The sequence below is a fragment of the Mytilus trossulus genome, chromosome 14, assembly GCF_036588685.1.
Source record: "Mytilus trossulus isolate FHL-02 chromosome 14, PNRI_Mtr1.1.1.hap1, whole genome shotgun sequence".
In the NCBI taxonomy this organism is placed as follows: domain Eukaryota; kingdom Metazoa; phylum Mollusca; class Bivalvia; order Mytilida; family Mytilidae; genus Mytilus; species Mytilus trossulus.
Genome location: NC_086386.1, coordinates 70261600 through 70276275, shown reverse-complemented (window position 1 = coordinate 70276275; position 14676 = coordinate 70261600). Strand labels below are relative to the sequence as shown.

General features: G+C 34.0%; 1 protein-coding gene across 1 annotated transcript in view; it reads right to left on the bottom strand.

Annotated features, from left to right (window-relative positions):
• Nucleotides 1–1224: 1224 nt before the first annotated feature.
• LOC134696182 (uncharacterized) overlaps nucleotides 1225–14676 on the bottom strand; it is a 29047-nt gene continuing 15595 nt past the window's right edge. Inside the window, exons 9-15 of the mRNA XM_063557840.1 lie at nucleotides 12323–13120; nucleotides 11910–12025; nucleotides 8193–9458; nucleotides 7762–7795; nucleotides 6003–6280; nucleotides 4037–4067; nucleotides 1225–2947 (exon numbers count right to left, since the gene is read on the bottom strand). Coding sequence (XP_063413910.1) covers nucleotides 2664–2947; nucleotides 4037–4067; nucleotides 6003–6280; nucleotides 7762–7795; nucleotides 8193–9458; nucleotides 11910–12025; nucleotides 12323–13120 — 2807 coding nt within the window. The 3' untranslated portion in view covers nucleotides 1225–2663. The remainder of the gene's footprint in view (nucleotides 2948–4036; nucleotides 4068–6002; nucleotides 6281–7761; nucleotides 7796–8192; nucleotides 9459–11909; nucleotides 12026–12322; nucleotides 13121–14676) is intronic.

Below are 14676 nucleotides of genomic sequence, written 5' to 3'. Positions count from 1 at the left end.
AAGGCTTCTTAAACCAAAAAAAACTCACTACCAAGAAAATACATTGCGCCATAGATGGTGAGTTGTCTCCGTAGCACTCATATCAATTAATCCATTCTCATTTGGTTGTTTTTTGACATGTTTACCTATTGTGTCTGTTTGGTTTGTTCACATATCGTTGTCATTAAAATGCAATTTGATGTGACTGTCATACAAGTGAGATGTTAAGCTAGCTTTAAAACCAGGTTTTGTCAACTATTTTCTACATAAGAATGTCGTATGGTGACTTATAGTTGTTGTCTGTTCTAAATCAGGAATATGACAGTTGTTATCAATTCGTTTGATGTGTTTGGTTTTTGATTTTACCATTTGATTCGGATGTTTTTGAATATTCCTCGAAATTGGGTATTTTTGGTATTTTACTTTTTGCTTTTTCGGCAATATCGTTGGTAGTTTGTTTTTGACTAACATTTGGTTTCTGGTGAAATTTGTTTCATTAGCAATCATACCACATCTTCTAATTTGAAGATAACTATTAAGATCGACATGAAGCAGGACAAACACAGGCCAGACGTTGTAAGGAATATATACATCCCTCTCAACAAAAAAAACCTTAAAAGTCTGATCTGAGAGTACATGTATATGAAAGATTTAGAATGATATGTGTGATTATCGACTCCTATTATGGCTACAGAATAAAATAATAACGAGACGAGTCTGAAAAAAGTTCAACTTTTATTTTTTGTAAAGCAATAACCAAAAGCCAAAATATTGATTAAATACCAAAACATATACAAACAAATAAAAGATAAAAAATAAAAAATCAGTGCTTCAACTGATTCTTAAAAAAAGCACATATGTAAAAACATCAGAGTGATATCTATAACAAAAGGAACTAACAAAATGGCTTCAGGCGACATGCAAATTTAAATAGTCGCGATGGTTAGCTAATATAAACTCCAGACATGTTCTACCTTCTGCCAAAGACGCTAACATCATGAACATAGTAATTATAATATCGATATTGCTCCGTTTGGGATTCACGTTTGGGAACATGGTGAAGTGTGAGCCGAATTTATGTGTATTCAATCTTGATTTTTAAAATAGAGCACAGTCATTTGAAAGCAAATGCTAGGTTAATTTCCTGCCTTTTATCAAACTGTTTAAGAACTACTGTAATTCTACGTTATAATGAAATTATTTTGAAAAGGAAAATATCGGGGGATGTTTGTTTTCGATAGTTAGAATCTTTCACTTTATTTAAGCCTTTAAGGACGATCAGGGTTTGGTACAAGAGAAACACCAAAGATAACCTCGCGAACAAATTTGGCATTTCATGTCCCTTAATTTTAGCTCGACGATCTGAAACCATTTTTGTGCTTATCATATCTCTTTTTCGTTTTGTTATTTCTATTATAGTATGTACAACTTTTAAATCATGGAGTTGATTTTCTTGTTTGAATTCATTTTACATTTTGTCATGACGGGACCTCTTAAAGATTACTATTTGGTACGAGTTTTGCCATACAGTGACCTATGGTTGCCTACAAGTTGGTCTTTGATCTATAGGTGGGAGGGACAGTCATACAATATCACATTTCCTTAGATATATACTGAGTTTTACCGCCGGGACACATTTAAAATCTAATTGACCATTTACAATTAAGAAACAGTTCAATGTATAATAGAAACCATGTGAGGCAAGGTCAGGTATTTAACAGGTCCACTGTAAGGCAAGGTCAGGTAATTAACAGGTCAATGTGTAAGGCAAGGTCGAGTATTAACAGGCCAATGTGTAAGGCAATATCAGGTTATTAACAGGTCAGTGTAAGACAAGGTCATGTTATTAACAGGGCTGTGTTCAATATCGTAGCAGCTACGTAGTGCTACGTAGATTTTGACTATTGAACGTGAAGCTATAGACTAGTTGTTTCATAAGTATTGATAGCAGCTACGTAGCTGATACGATATTGAACTCAACCCTGGTCAGTGTAATACAAGGTCAGGTTATTAACAGGTCCAGTGTAAGGCAAGGTCAGGTAATTACATGTAACAGGTCAATGTGTAAGGCAAGTCGGGTTATTAACAGGTCAATGTGTAAGGCAAGATCAGGTTATTAACAGGTCAGTGTAAAACAGGGTCATGTTGTTAACAGGTCAGTGTAAGACAAGGTCAGGTTTTTAACAGGTCAGTGTAAAACAGGGTCATGTTGTTAACAGGTCAGTGTAAGACAAGGTCAGGTTTTTAACAGGTCGGGTTATTAACAGGTGAGGTAATTAAAATGTCAGGTTATGAACAGGTCAGGTAATTAACAGGTCAGGTAATTAACAGGTCAGGTTATTAACAGGACAGGTGATTAACATGTCCGCGGGTTTAATGATTTTTATGTCAAAGGAATATTTTAGATTTGAACAGAATATTAATTGCCAAAGGATCGACATGTTTTCAGTCGATGAGTTTAATGATATATCATGAGAGCGATATATGTATGTCTGGGGACTGAAATATCGACAAAAAGTAAATAAAACTTTATTTTGAGGAAATGAGAAAATATTTCATGGGATTTTTTTATGCATTCAAAGCAATGTAAAGCAATATATACATATAAAATAAGAGTAATGAAGCGAGTCTTATCAGAATTATCATACTTCATTGATATCCATTATGTTTGTTGTAATTCGATTTTAAAATCTCACTCCTCTCAATGCACTCATTTTCCCAATTCTGTGCAGAGCTTTAATTAACAAAAGCAATGTTGGTTTTGGTTGCTGCTTCTTACTCCAGATCTGCAGAATCTCCTTAGTCTGTTCCAGTAGTTTGTTTTTATGTTTATACTGTATTTGTTGAAAAGTAGATGAATCTAGATCAAGCTCGATGGCAAGTTGCATAGTACTATTTCCAATATGGTTTGACAAATCCAAAAGTACGTTGTTTGATGGAGGTTTGTTCAAAGTAACTTCTGGTATACCTAAACAATGAATAAAATAAGTGCTAGTACTTTTGATATTTTTGAAGCAGACCAAAATTAATAATAAAAGCATAGTTTGGTCAACTGAAAAACTTATGTACATGCTAATCTTTGTAATCTATGTTAAAGAAACATTTCTTATGCTAAAACCTGCAAGAAAGTAGTAACAATCGTTGTTATACCTCGTCTGCTGTGGCTAAATTTCTGTTGTTTTATCAAAGTGAAACATGACAGATGTTAGGCATAATACTTTGTAATTGTAATCATCTCGTTCTTCATTATTGGCTTCAATACGGAACTCTTTGTAAATCAATTGGGACGATCGTTATTGGATATTCGGAAGGGGAAAGGACATGATGATTTTTTTTCTTGATTTGATTGAAAGGTATCAACAAGTGATATAGTTAGTTTAGTATTATGATTATGCTCAGGGCTAAGGTTAGGCTGCATGTATTGGTTATGGTTATGAAAAATGTTACCTAAATGTCTGGGTTATGCTCGCATTGAGACAAGGAAAATAGTTCGTAGCGACGCGATCCCTTGAATTTAGATTTGAGTTTTCAGGTATTCTATGTCAACTAGACACTATGTTTAATATCCCGGAGATATGAGACTTGTACAGAAAGTTCGTATGCTGCTTTATAATATATTTACTGAAACAAGTGACAAACCCCAATGAGGTGGTAGGTATTTATTTCTGCTTTACAATCATGGACGACAAATAAAATCACCATAGATACATGTACGAGTATTAACATTTGAAAGGAAGACGCGTATTTCGTCTACATAAGGCTCGTCACTGACGCTCTGTAAAAAAAAACTTTAAAAGGCCGAACAATGTACCAAATGAAAGTGCATTGAGTACCTATAATTTTGAAAGGTTTTATCAATTACTGATAGGAGACGTGAATGTATCAATTGTCTATTAGATTTGTCTTGGGATTGCACGTAAATGTTTGAATACAGATTCGTTATTTGGATGGAGAGTTGTCTCATTGGCACTCATACCACATCTTCCTATATCTAATTAGCAATAAAGACCATATTTATGTATAAGAAGTATAGATTAAAATAGATAACATGTAATACCTGACACAACTGGATTCACATCTCTAAAAACCTAAAATGGAAAGACATCATTAAAACAAATCATCAAAGATGCACGACGTGAGATTGTTTACGCAAGACATGAGTTGTCGTGAATAGACGAATTGCCAGTGACAAATTAATAGAATCCACACATAAGATTTTTTTTTAAGAATTAAGTAAATAAAGGCAACATTAGTATACTTCTGTTCGCAATTCATAATTCAATTAAGAAAACCTAATCCGGGTTACGGCTCGTGTATGTAACAATGTGTTAGAAATTTTACGAGAGAAATTTATGTATTACTAAAAAAATATTACACCAGGGTTTTCGATATCACAAACTAGTCAAAACATTTACTAAATTTTATCATCGGTACAAGGACGTCATTCATAACTATAGCTCAAAATGCAGACTTCTTATACGTTTAGGTATTTCACATCCAATTTTTTTTATATAAATATTCTTTCTAAAGCACAAAAATGTCTGTATTCACCACAGAAACTACTAAAACTCTTAAATAGACTTATTAAGAAGGGATATAGCTACGATACTGTTGTCAGGTCATCAAAGATTGCATATTTTGGCATTAATATTGATTCACTTATAGGGTCTTTGCATTTGAACTAAACACATTTATTAAAAAATCAGTTGTTGGCATGACACGGGTTAGGTTCTTCTCATATATTTTATGATGGTATGATACTTAACCCCTAACGGGAAGGATTGTGCCTGATATTCATATGATGAAATCATAATATTTCAATCAGTTTAATTGAAGTCGGGAGCTGGCATGTCAATTAACTGCTAGTAGTCTGTTGTTATTTATGTAAAATTGTCATCTGGTTTATTTTCTTTGGTTACATCTTCTGACATCAGACTCGGACTTCTCTTGAATTGAATTTTAGATGTGCGTATTGTTTTGCCTTTACTTTTCTACATTGGCTAGAGGTAGAGGGGGAGGGTTGAGATCTCATAAACATGTTTAACCCCGCCACATTTTTGCGCCTGTCCCAAGTCAGGAGCCTCTGTTAGTCTTGTATTATTTTAATTTTAGTTTCTTGTGTACAATTTGGAAATTAGTATGGCGTTCATTATCACTGAACTAGTATATATTTGTTGAGGGGCCAGCAAAAGGACGCCTCCGGGTGCGGGAATTTCTCGTTACATTGAAGACCTGTTGGTAACCTTCTTCTGTTGTTTTTTTCAATGGTCGGGTTGTTTTCTCTTTGATACATTCCCCATTTCCATTCTAAATTTTATTTTATACCAACTAAAACTGAAACACATCAAATATAAGAGAACAACGAAAAAACAGAAACATAATATTAAAATGTAACAGACACAGAAAACACTTGTGACAAAATACGCTAGGAAAATCAAATTAAGAATGGAAATGGGGAATGTGTCATAGAGACATGCACCCGACCAGATATCAGATAATAGCCCATCGCCATCAACGGGTCGTCAACACAGGGAGAAACTCCCTAACTCGGAGACGGACTTTAGCTAGGCCATAAGCACAAATGTGTACTTTTTTGTGACAATTGACGTCACTCTAAACTCTGAAATATATAAATGAACTAAAATTAAAAAAAAAGAAAAAAAAAAGGCTAGAGGTTTGTGTCTAAGGACAGGCACAAAAATGCGGCAATTATAACTTGCAAACATTCAAGGTGTTTTAATGAATGATTTACCATTTTAATGTGTACTTTAATGAAAGAACGATGATCTGTACATGGCAAGCTGAAGTTAATTTACACGTCTTCTTTCTGTTATAGTCTGATTGGGGTATACCTAACATACCTGGTAATTCTTTATTGTATTTTGGTATTGTTCAAATAAGGTGTAAGGTTTTCAAATTAATCTGTTAAATTTTACCAAACGACTGAAATGAAAGAAATTAAATAAGTGCTGTTGATTTCCACATATTTTCAATAGTTCAATAAAATTAAAAAACAGTCTTACCTTACAAAGAAGATGATGACTAAGCTTTAGTTTTTCCAAGACACTAACAAGCATATGAAATGTAAAGTTCTCATTTTTTTCCGCGCAAGACTGCACTGCTACGAATTTAAAATCATCTGAAATTTGATGCTGAAATTGGGTTTCAAAATTTTCCCATTCATGAACTTCTAGTCCGAGTTCGATTGCCAGTTCTCGACACTTCCCCGGAGATAGCTCTTTAACCAGTCTTCTCAGGTGTTTGTCCGATGGACACTGTTCTTGTGTCATTGTCCCAAGTCCTAAATATAAATTGTAATACTTGTAAGTACGTTCAAACATTTCAAAACACATACATAAGCACACACAATATATATAACTGTCATCGCTTAATAAATAGCGAACATTTGTAAGCTGAATTTGAGAAATTAGATAATTCGTGTGTTTGATAATACCCTTGTTTGTGCTGTGAAGAATATGGTTTCGATGATATATCTGTAATAGACTGTGTTCCATATTATTTAGATTGTGAATATTCGATTCAAAGCACTTACTTGTTTGTTTACTTCTTAATACCCAATGTATAAAAAAAAAAATCCCTAATCAAATGGCAAAATTAATAGATATATGTAAACACCATAAGATCGAACAAATGGATTGTTTCTGCTGATGAATTGGAAACAAATTTATTTATAACAGAAGGACAAAAGATACCGGGTGACATTAAATAGATTGTGAATATTCGATTCAAAGCACTACTTACTGTTTGTTTACTTCTTAATACCCAATGTATAAAAAATAAAAATCCCTAATCAAATGGCAAAATTAATAGATATATGTAAACACCATAAGATCGAACAAATCGATTGTTTCTGCTGATGAATTGGAAACAAAATTATTTATAACAGAAGGACAAAAGATACCGGGTGACATTAAAATCAATATATTTAAAACAAAACAACGTCATCGCTAAAAGAGAAAAAAGATAAACAGACAAATGCAAATAAAAGTACACAAGACAAAACACAGAAAACTAAAAACTAAGCAAACAAATCCCACACATATGTTTGGGTGATCTTAGTTGCTCCGGAAGGGTGAATTAATCACAACAATTGCTGCTCAATAGGAAGCAAATAAAACAAGTGTTCCAAGTTGTGAAGTTAAAATCATCCCTTCGTAAGTTTTACGGACGTCATCGCCAGTTTTATTTGGTGACCGTTATTGAACATAATGTTTCAAAGATAGTAGCGGATATGTTCTTATATTGTAACTTATTGCGTCCCTTTTTCTCTTAAAGGACCTTCTGACTTAGTTTTACTACCGAGTTTGTAATAGCACGAGTTACATGGCCAGTGTCACATGTGGAGAACGATCTTTTTACCCTTCCGGAGCACTTGAAATCAAGCCTTTTTGTTTCCGGTTGGTTTCGTGTTCCTCTTTTTGTAGTTTTCTATGTTGTGGTTTGTGTACTTTAGTTTGTCTTTTGGTCTTTTTTTTCTAGCCCTATATAGCGTTTTCCATTTATTTTTTGATATATTAGTTTGTATATCCAACTGGTATATTTTGCCTCGTTTTTGTCATGTTTGTCATAGATTCTACTTTGAAGTTACGTACCTTTGTCAATATCGATACAAATATGTGTAAATTCTGTGTTCAAAATAGGACCTAAGTAAGTAAATTACTCATAATTATAAAATTGAAATGAGTTCGACATTAGTCCCCTTTTTTAGCTAAATCATATATTAAGGGTACGTGTGAAATACTGTCATGTTGATACACTTACCTTTGCAATTGTTGTGGCAGTGATCTGAAGGTTCCTGGAATAGAGAGATATAAACTCTTGATAAAGAATGTTTTCGTTCAAAATTACAACGAAGTTAGTTTTGTAAAATCCACCGTAAGAAGGTGTCATATAATGTTGTTTAATAGCTAGTTTTATTCCCTCATTACTGTTTGGTATTTTTTTTACTCAACCATTATGTACTTTGTATTTCGTTTGTGGTTTTTAGATTACCCCCTTATCTTCCTTACTATTTTTTTGTTCACTTCATATTTCAAAAATTCCAAGCCTTATTGAAGTACAGTGTGATTATACATTTGTTTGTAATTGTTTGTAATTATTTCTATCACATAATAGACTACATAATAAGAAGGATAATATGACTTATATTCTGATCATATATTTAATCTTTTCCAGTTTAGATGTTTATCTACCTTTTCAGAAAACCAAGCTTGAAGGAATCCAACTTCGTTATTCTTGCTGTGCTGACTACAAAACCACGGCGAGTTTAGACGTATTTCATTGTGATGAAAAAAACATATATCTGACTTGCAAAATACACCAAATTCGATTTTGAATGGCATTGGCTGATGTTCTGAACTAGTTTGAGAATCAGATAAAGTTGAGTAAAATTCGCAAACTCCATGCATTGAAGTGGTAAGACATTCTTGAATAGAAGAAGCTAGAGTTGGGATAATATTCTCCTTGTTCACTGTATGTACAAGTGAAACCACGACTCTGTTTCCTTTCACCTGGACAGCAATTTCGTGACTGTTGCCAGTTTCAACTACATAAAGATCACGGAAAAGCATTGGTTTTTCGCTATTACTCTCTGTACATGCATATTTCTTTACGTGCCACATAGTAACAATGGAGCCAAGGAATCGGTATAACAATGCCGGCGGTATGATTTCTTCTATAAATTTATAGGCCATGACAATTGAATTATTATAATTCCGAAACTTTTCCAAATACTTTGTGTCGTTTGTTTTGGTTATCATACATGGCACAAGAAAACGCGAAACATCTCTTAATGGGCTACTGGAAAGTTCAAAGCTAGTTCTCGGAGCGATGATTACATCTAAATGTACTAACAGATCGATCATGTATTCCTTGTATTTCAGAATATGAATGAACTCCTCTTGTGTCCACAAGTAATATATATCCTTCTTATCAATGTATCCAGTTGTTTGCAGGTTCTTCAAGATTCTAGGAAAATCCTCTCTTTTCGGCCAAAACTGTTTTGCTGTCACTAATGACGTCAAAACTTCCACTAAGTACACTGGTGATATAATGATATGGTCACGGAGATTTTCTACATTGAAATACAGAAGCTTTCCAATTGAATGTTGAACTTCCAGAAATGTTTCAATTTGCTTTTCAGATAACTCCATTGACTCATTTTTAGAATTTAAAGACATTAGTTGCTTCCGTGTTATGACATTAATACCTTCTTCAGCTTTCCTTGTCAACTGCAGATCTAGTGGAATCCATTTGGTTGGCATTTCGTCCCCCCATAGTGGATGCTGAGTCGCTTTTTCTAAAATACGGTGTTGTAGTTCGATTATTTCTGGGTCTTCAGGATTTAAGGAATTTATGAACAGTAGCGGCTTAAATTCTAAATGCATCCAGCCGGCATGCGATTTAAATAGCGTTTGTATTTCGTCTTCAATCTTGTGTCTGTATGATTCGAATCTCCACTGCAACAAAAGAAGAAGAATACATGTGTGGGGGTACAGTATAAACTGGAATGAGCAGTACTGACATTCTATCCTTTTTGAAACAAAAACGATTTCAAAATGTATTTATCTATGTCTCCGTCCTGAGCGTTCTTGCATTCATTTCAACTGTATTCTTAGCATGGGATGTTGTCATTTTAGTGGTTTATTTAACATTGCCGTGAAGCGCAGGGTTTGGATAGCAACTATACCAGGTTCAACCAACCATTTTTGTCTTAAATTGTCATGTACCATGTCAGTATTTATGACAGTTGTCATCCAATAGTTCGTTTCTATGTAAGTTGCAATTTCGTTTGTTTAGTGCACTTCAATATTTCTGTTGTTTCGTGGTTTTCCTTTTATAGCTAATGTGTTTTATCTGTTGTATTACCAACAGCGGTATACTGTTGTTGCCTTTAATTATATTTTAACCAGGAATTGGTTTTTTTCTCAATCGATTTGTGACTTTTGAAAAGCTGAGAGACAGATAAATGTTACCGGGAAATTTGACAAATCTTTCTACACACTGTTATACTGTGACTTAACTCACAGTATCAGTGATGTTCAAAGCAGGGTACATATTCAAATCGTATAAACATGTTCCTGTTCTGAATATGTATTGTATAAGCTACTAGACGTTAAATAATCACCCATCCATTCGTCTATAAAGATGAAAATTTCAATTTTAATTAAACTCATCAACAGTGCCATGTGAAAAAACGAAAAAAAAGATTAAAAGGCAACCCACAGTTAACAGAGTAAAACATGGAAATCTGTAGACGGTGCTACAAGAATCCATTCAAAAGTCCGATGATCCCAGGTGCTCTGAAAGGATAATAAATTTGTCTTTAGTTAAACAGATATTCCATAGCTGTCATCCAACTCATGAATGCGCCCTTAATGACTCCAACTTCACCACTTTGAACTAGTGTTTTTACAGCGTCTTTGTAAGCAGAAAGGAAATAATGATAGTCAATGCATGATCTTGAGTTTCGTATTAGCTAGTAGATTTATACTCTAAATGCAGGCTCTGTTGGAATGTGGCTACGTAGGAATGAAGAATTTATATTTTCTATATGTTATCGAAAACACATATTGAAATGCTGAAATGAAATCGAAACTGTTACAATTAGGAAACTGCAATTGTCTTTTATTTTAAATTAGTTTTTTTGTCCTAGATGTAAGCCTAGAATGAGACAGATATAACTGTATCTGTTGTATACTGTGATTTAATTTGATGGGATAGCTCCGTTCAACAGAGTCTTCAAACTATAAAAAGACATTATCGTTATGTATTGCAGAACTTGTAGTAAGAGGATAACCTAGCGTCTTTGCAATCGTCTTGATATTCTTTTGTGTAAAGTATGTTTCATATGAATAAAACATAAAAGTTAAGGTCGGCTAGTATAGTCACATAGTTTGTTCCCATATTTGAATATACATGGTATTGACCATTCTTTTTTTTAAAACAAAACAGAACCAATTCTCTTTTTGGTTGTCTTTAATTTCGAAACACTGAATATGTAAAGAGTATAAGTCAAAAACTATAATTATTTGTATAAAGAAACTTTACTAAAAGCAAAGACAACTCTCCATCAAAACATTTATATGGCCAAAGTACGGTGTATTACACGGACCCTTGGCTCACACCGAACAACAAGCTATACAGGACAGGGCCCATAAATGACTTCTGTTAAGCCATTCAAACGGGATAACCAACGGTCCAATCTATATAAAACGAAAAATTATAAACATTTATAAACCACCTCAACAAACGGCAACTACTGAACATCAGATTTCTGACTTCCGACAGGTTCAAACAACTGCAGGGTGTGGAATGGTTTAATGGAACGAAAACCTCCACTCTTATCTGACTCAATAGTGTAACATTACAACATGTACATACGCACTATAAAGTATGGATTGAAATCTCATTCGAAAGACTTTGTATATTTATTTTGATTTAAATATATATATGCACCATCGATATTGATGAATTTTTGTCCAACAGCAAGAACTAACTGTTTACAAAACTTAGGTTTTTGACATACCATAGACTACCCTAAGTATATGTGGCTAAACATTTCGGAATTTGTGTCCTGAATGTTCTTTCATATCGTTATTTGTTTTGTCTTTTATTAGTCTATTGTTGACGAAACGTGCGTTGGTCGTCTATTAATAGGGTTGTTATCGCAAGAGCATAATTGCAGCTGCCACATGTATAGCATGATCTGCATATCTTTCCGGACGTCCATTAACTTGGTGGTCAGTTTTCCATGTTGTGTTTTTATACCTTTTTTTCGTCAATTTGTTTTTTTGTATAATGCCATACACTGTAGCTTTGTCAGTTTATTTTCGACTTGAGTTTAAACATGTTGAATGTACCATTGGTATCTTTCTGTTTTCTGCAATAAGAGACTGAGTTTCATTTACCTTCCATACCCATGATACCATGTCCCTATGAGTAGCAACAAATATGATTTTAGGAAAACCTTCTTTTGATCGTTTACAGAACGTCAAGATCGAATTCACCCAATGTAAAAGGTAAACTGAAACAAAAACACAAAAAATGTAAGGTTATCACTAGTTTGAACCATTTTTTTTCTTAATTCTTATGTTCTCGGTTTAACTATTTAAATCAAATCGAAAAGTCCTTTATCAAATTTCAAAATCAAAAGCTCAAACACACCAAACAAATGTAAAAAAAAAATCATATTTCTGACTTGGTACAGGCAAATCTTTATGTAGAAAACGGTGGGTTTATTAGTTGTTATAGCTAGATAGAAATCTTTTGTTCTATTGAAAAAACTACATATGTTAAGCTTTAACTATTTCCTCACTATTACCTGCCACTGTTGGTTTCCCAAAGTGTCCCGGTAGAGACCCAAGGTCGGGTTGGGGTTTGTGTATTCCAATACTTCCATTGAACATCAGGATAAAGATACCTCTGCTAGTAATGAACAATTGGTGAGTCATATGATAATCTTTCTGTCCCCCAAAGTCCCAAATATCTATTGGTACTATCTTCTGTTTGTATTTCCCTTCTTTCACTGCTTTGATCATTAACTCATGTATTTTGTCTTTGGACATGTCGCTAGAAATATCCTTCATCCATTCGCTTTCAAAGTTTCCTGACTTTACCTTAATTGTTTCTGTGGAGCTTCGATTTCTCTCTTTAATTATAGGCAATTCTTGGATAAGTCTTTTCATACTCGAATCGACTCTAAATGCAGTTTTTTTCTCATCATTGGAAGAAATTTTAGTGCAAAAAACTTCCGATTTATTATCGGTATCATATTTGTCTTGACTGACATTTAATGAGAAAGCGGAATTTATATTCTTTTCAGATTGCTGAGCATCCATGCATTTGCGTCTGAATAAAACAAGGTCTTCAGGTTTATCTGTAATTCCTCTCTCTGATAGCTTATGAGATAATGCATTGGACATGTCAGCCTCGGCACTCACTAATGAACATTTGGAAGGTTCTTCATATACATTTATTCCTTGATGTTTGCATTTTTGTTTTGGTTCAAGAGTCCTATGTTTTGTTTCGACATTTGTACTGTCAACACGGGTTTGGGCTGATACCTCAGCACTTGAAAGTGACATCAACATAGTCGTCAGTATCTCAGTGGCAGCGTGACCTTTTAAATAATACATTAATAAGTTAGATAAAAGTAGCAGTAATACACCGGTGTACAAATATCATTAATCAAATGAGAGAAAACAGATCCGGTTACAAACATAAACCGAGGAAAACACATCAACTATAAGAGGACAATAGGCGAACAACTAAAACACTGAAGTGCAACAAAAACAAACAGCAACACATATATAAACAAACTATTTGATAACAACCGCCATATTCTGGACTTCGTACAGGATAATTTAGGTCATTGATGAGTCTAATACCAGCGTCAAACATCAGCGTTTAACACTGACGTACACTGGGCGTGTTAAAAACCCATGTACGTTGCCAATACGTTAGTATTTTTGGATGCATCCAACTTGTCAATCATATCTGTATCGTGTACACAACGAGCTTTAAGCGTGTTTTGGGCGTACGAGAAGCGTGCATTTGCGTTTATCGGGCGTTCAAGTAACGTATGTTGGTGTATGTCTGGAGTTTGACTAACGTAGTTAAAATGCACGTTAAGAAGGAAAACGTCCTTTAAACGTATTTAAGACGCGTCTCAGTCGTATCTGAGACGGTTATTTGTGCTCTCGGCGTATCTGGGACGTGTAATTATTGAGTGTTTGTTACAAGCACGTTCTGCATACGTCAAAGTAAACGTACAACGATCTTGAGGCATATACAACGTGTTCTAAACGTGTCTCAAACTTTTTTTGTAGCGTTTTCAACGCGCTTGTAGCGTAAATGAATACGTGTGTGTAGCCAACATGCATACTCTTGACAAACGCTAGTGCTAGATTAAAATTTGTATGCTTATGAAAAATTTGCTAGAGTTATAACGTTCACCAAACGTTTACCTTTGCATTTCGACGTACTTCAAACTTATACAACGTGCGTGCACCTAACGTATGCGGAATTTTCTCTGTACGTCTGGTGCACGTTGGTCTATACGCCAATGTGTGAAGCCGACATTATGTAGACAAAACGCACGTCTGCCGATGGTATCGCCAGCCAAGTAGTCAGGACTTCGGTGTTGACATGAATATCAATTATATGGTCATATTTATAAATTTCCTGTTTACAAAAGTATAATTTTTTCGAAATATTACGGATGTCTTATAGCAGGCATAGATTACCTTAGCCTTGATAGGCACAATGTTTTGGAATTTTGGGTCCTCAATTCTCTTCAACTTTGTATTTGTTTGGCTTTATAACTATTTTGATAAAAGGGTCACTGATGAGTTTTATGTAGACGAAACGCGTTTTAAATTATAATTCTGGTACATTTGTACCTTTGATTACTATTAGCAGAAAATTTTGAGACTGGTTCTATGGCTAGCCAAGCATCCCGCAATGTTAAAAATTATCACTAAATATGACATCACTAGGGGAGGGAAAGCACACACACACACACACGCAAGATCACTTATTTAAATGTTTGAAATTAATAAACAATAATATATACTACTACGGATATTGATCATTTATAAAAAAAAAAGATCAACAAAAATACAAAAACTGAGGGTAATTTCTAAAACGTGAAGACTATAAAAACTAACAAAATAA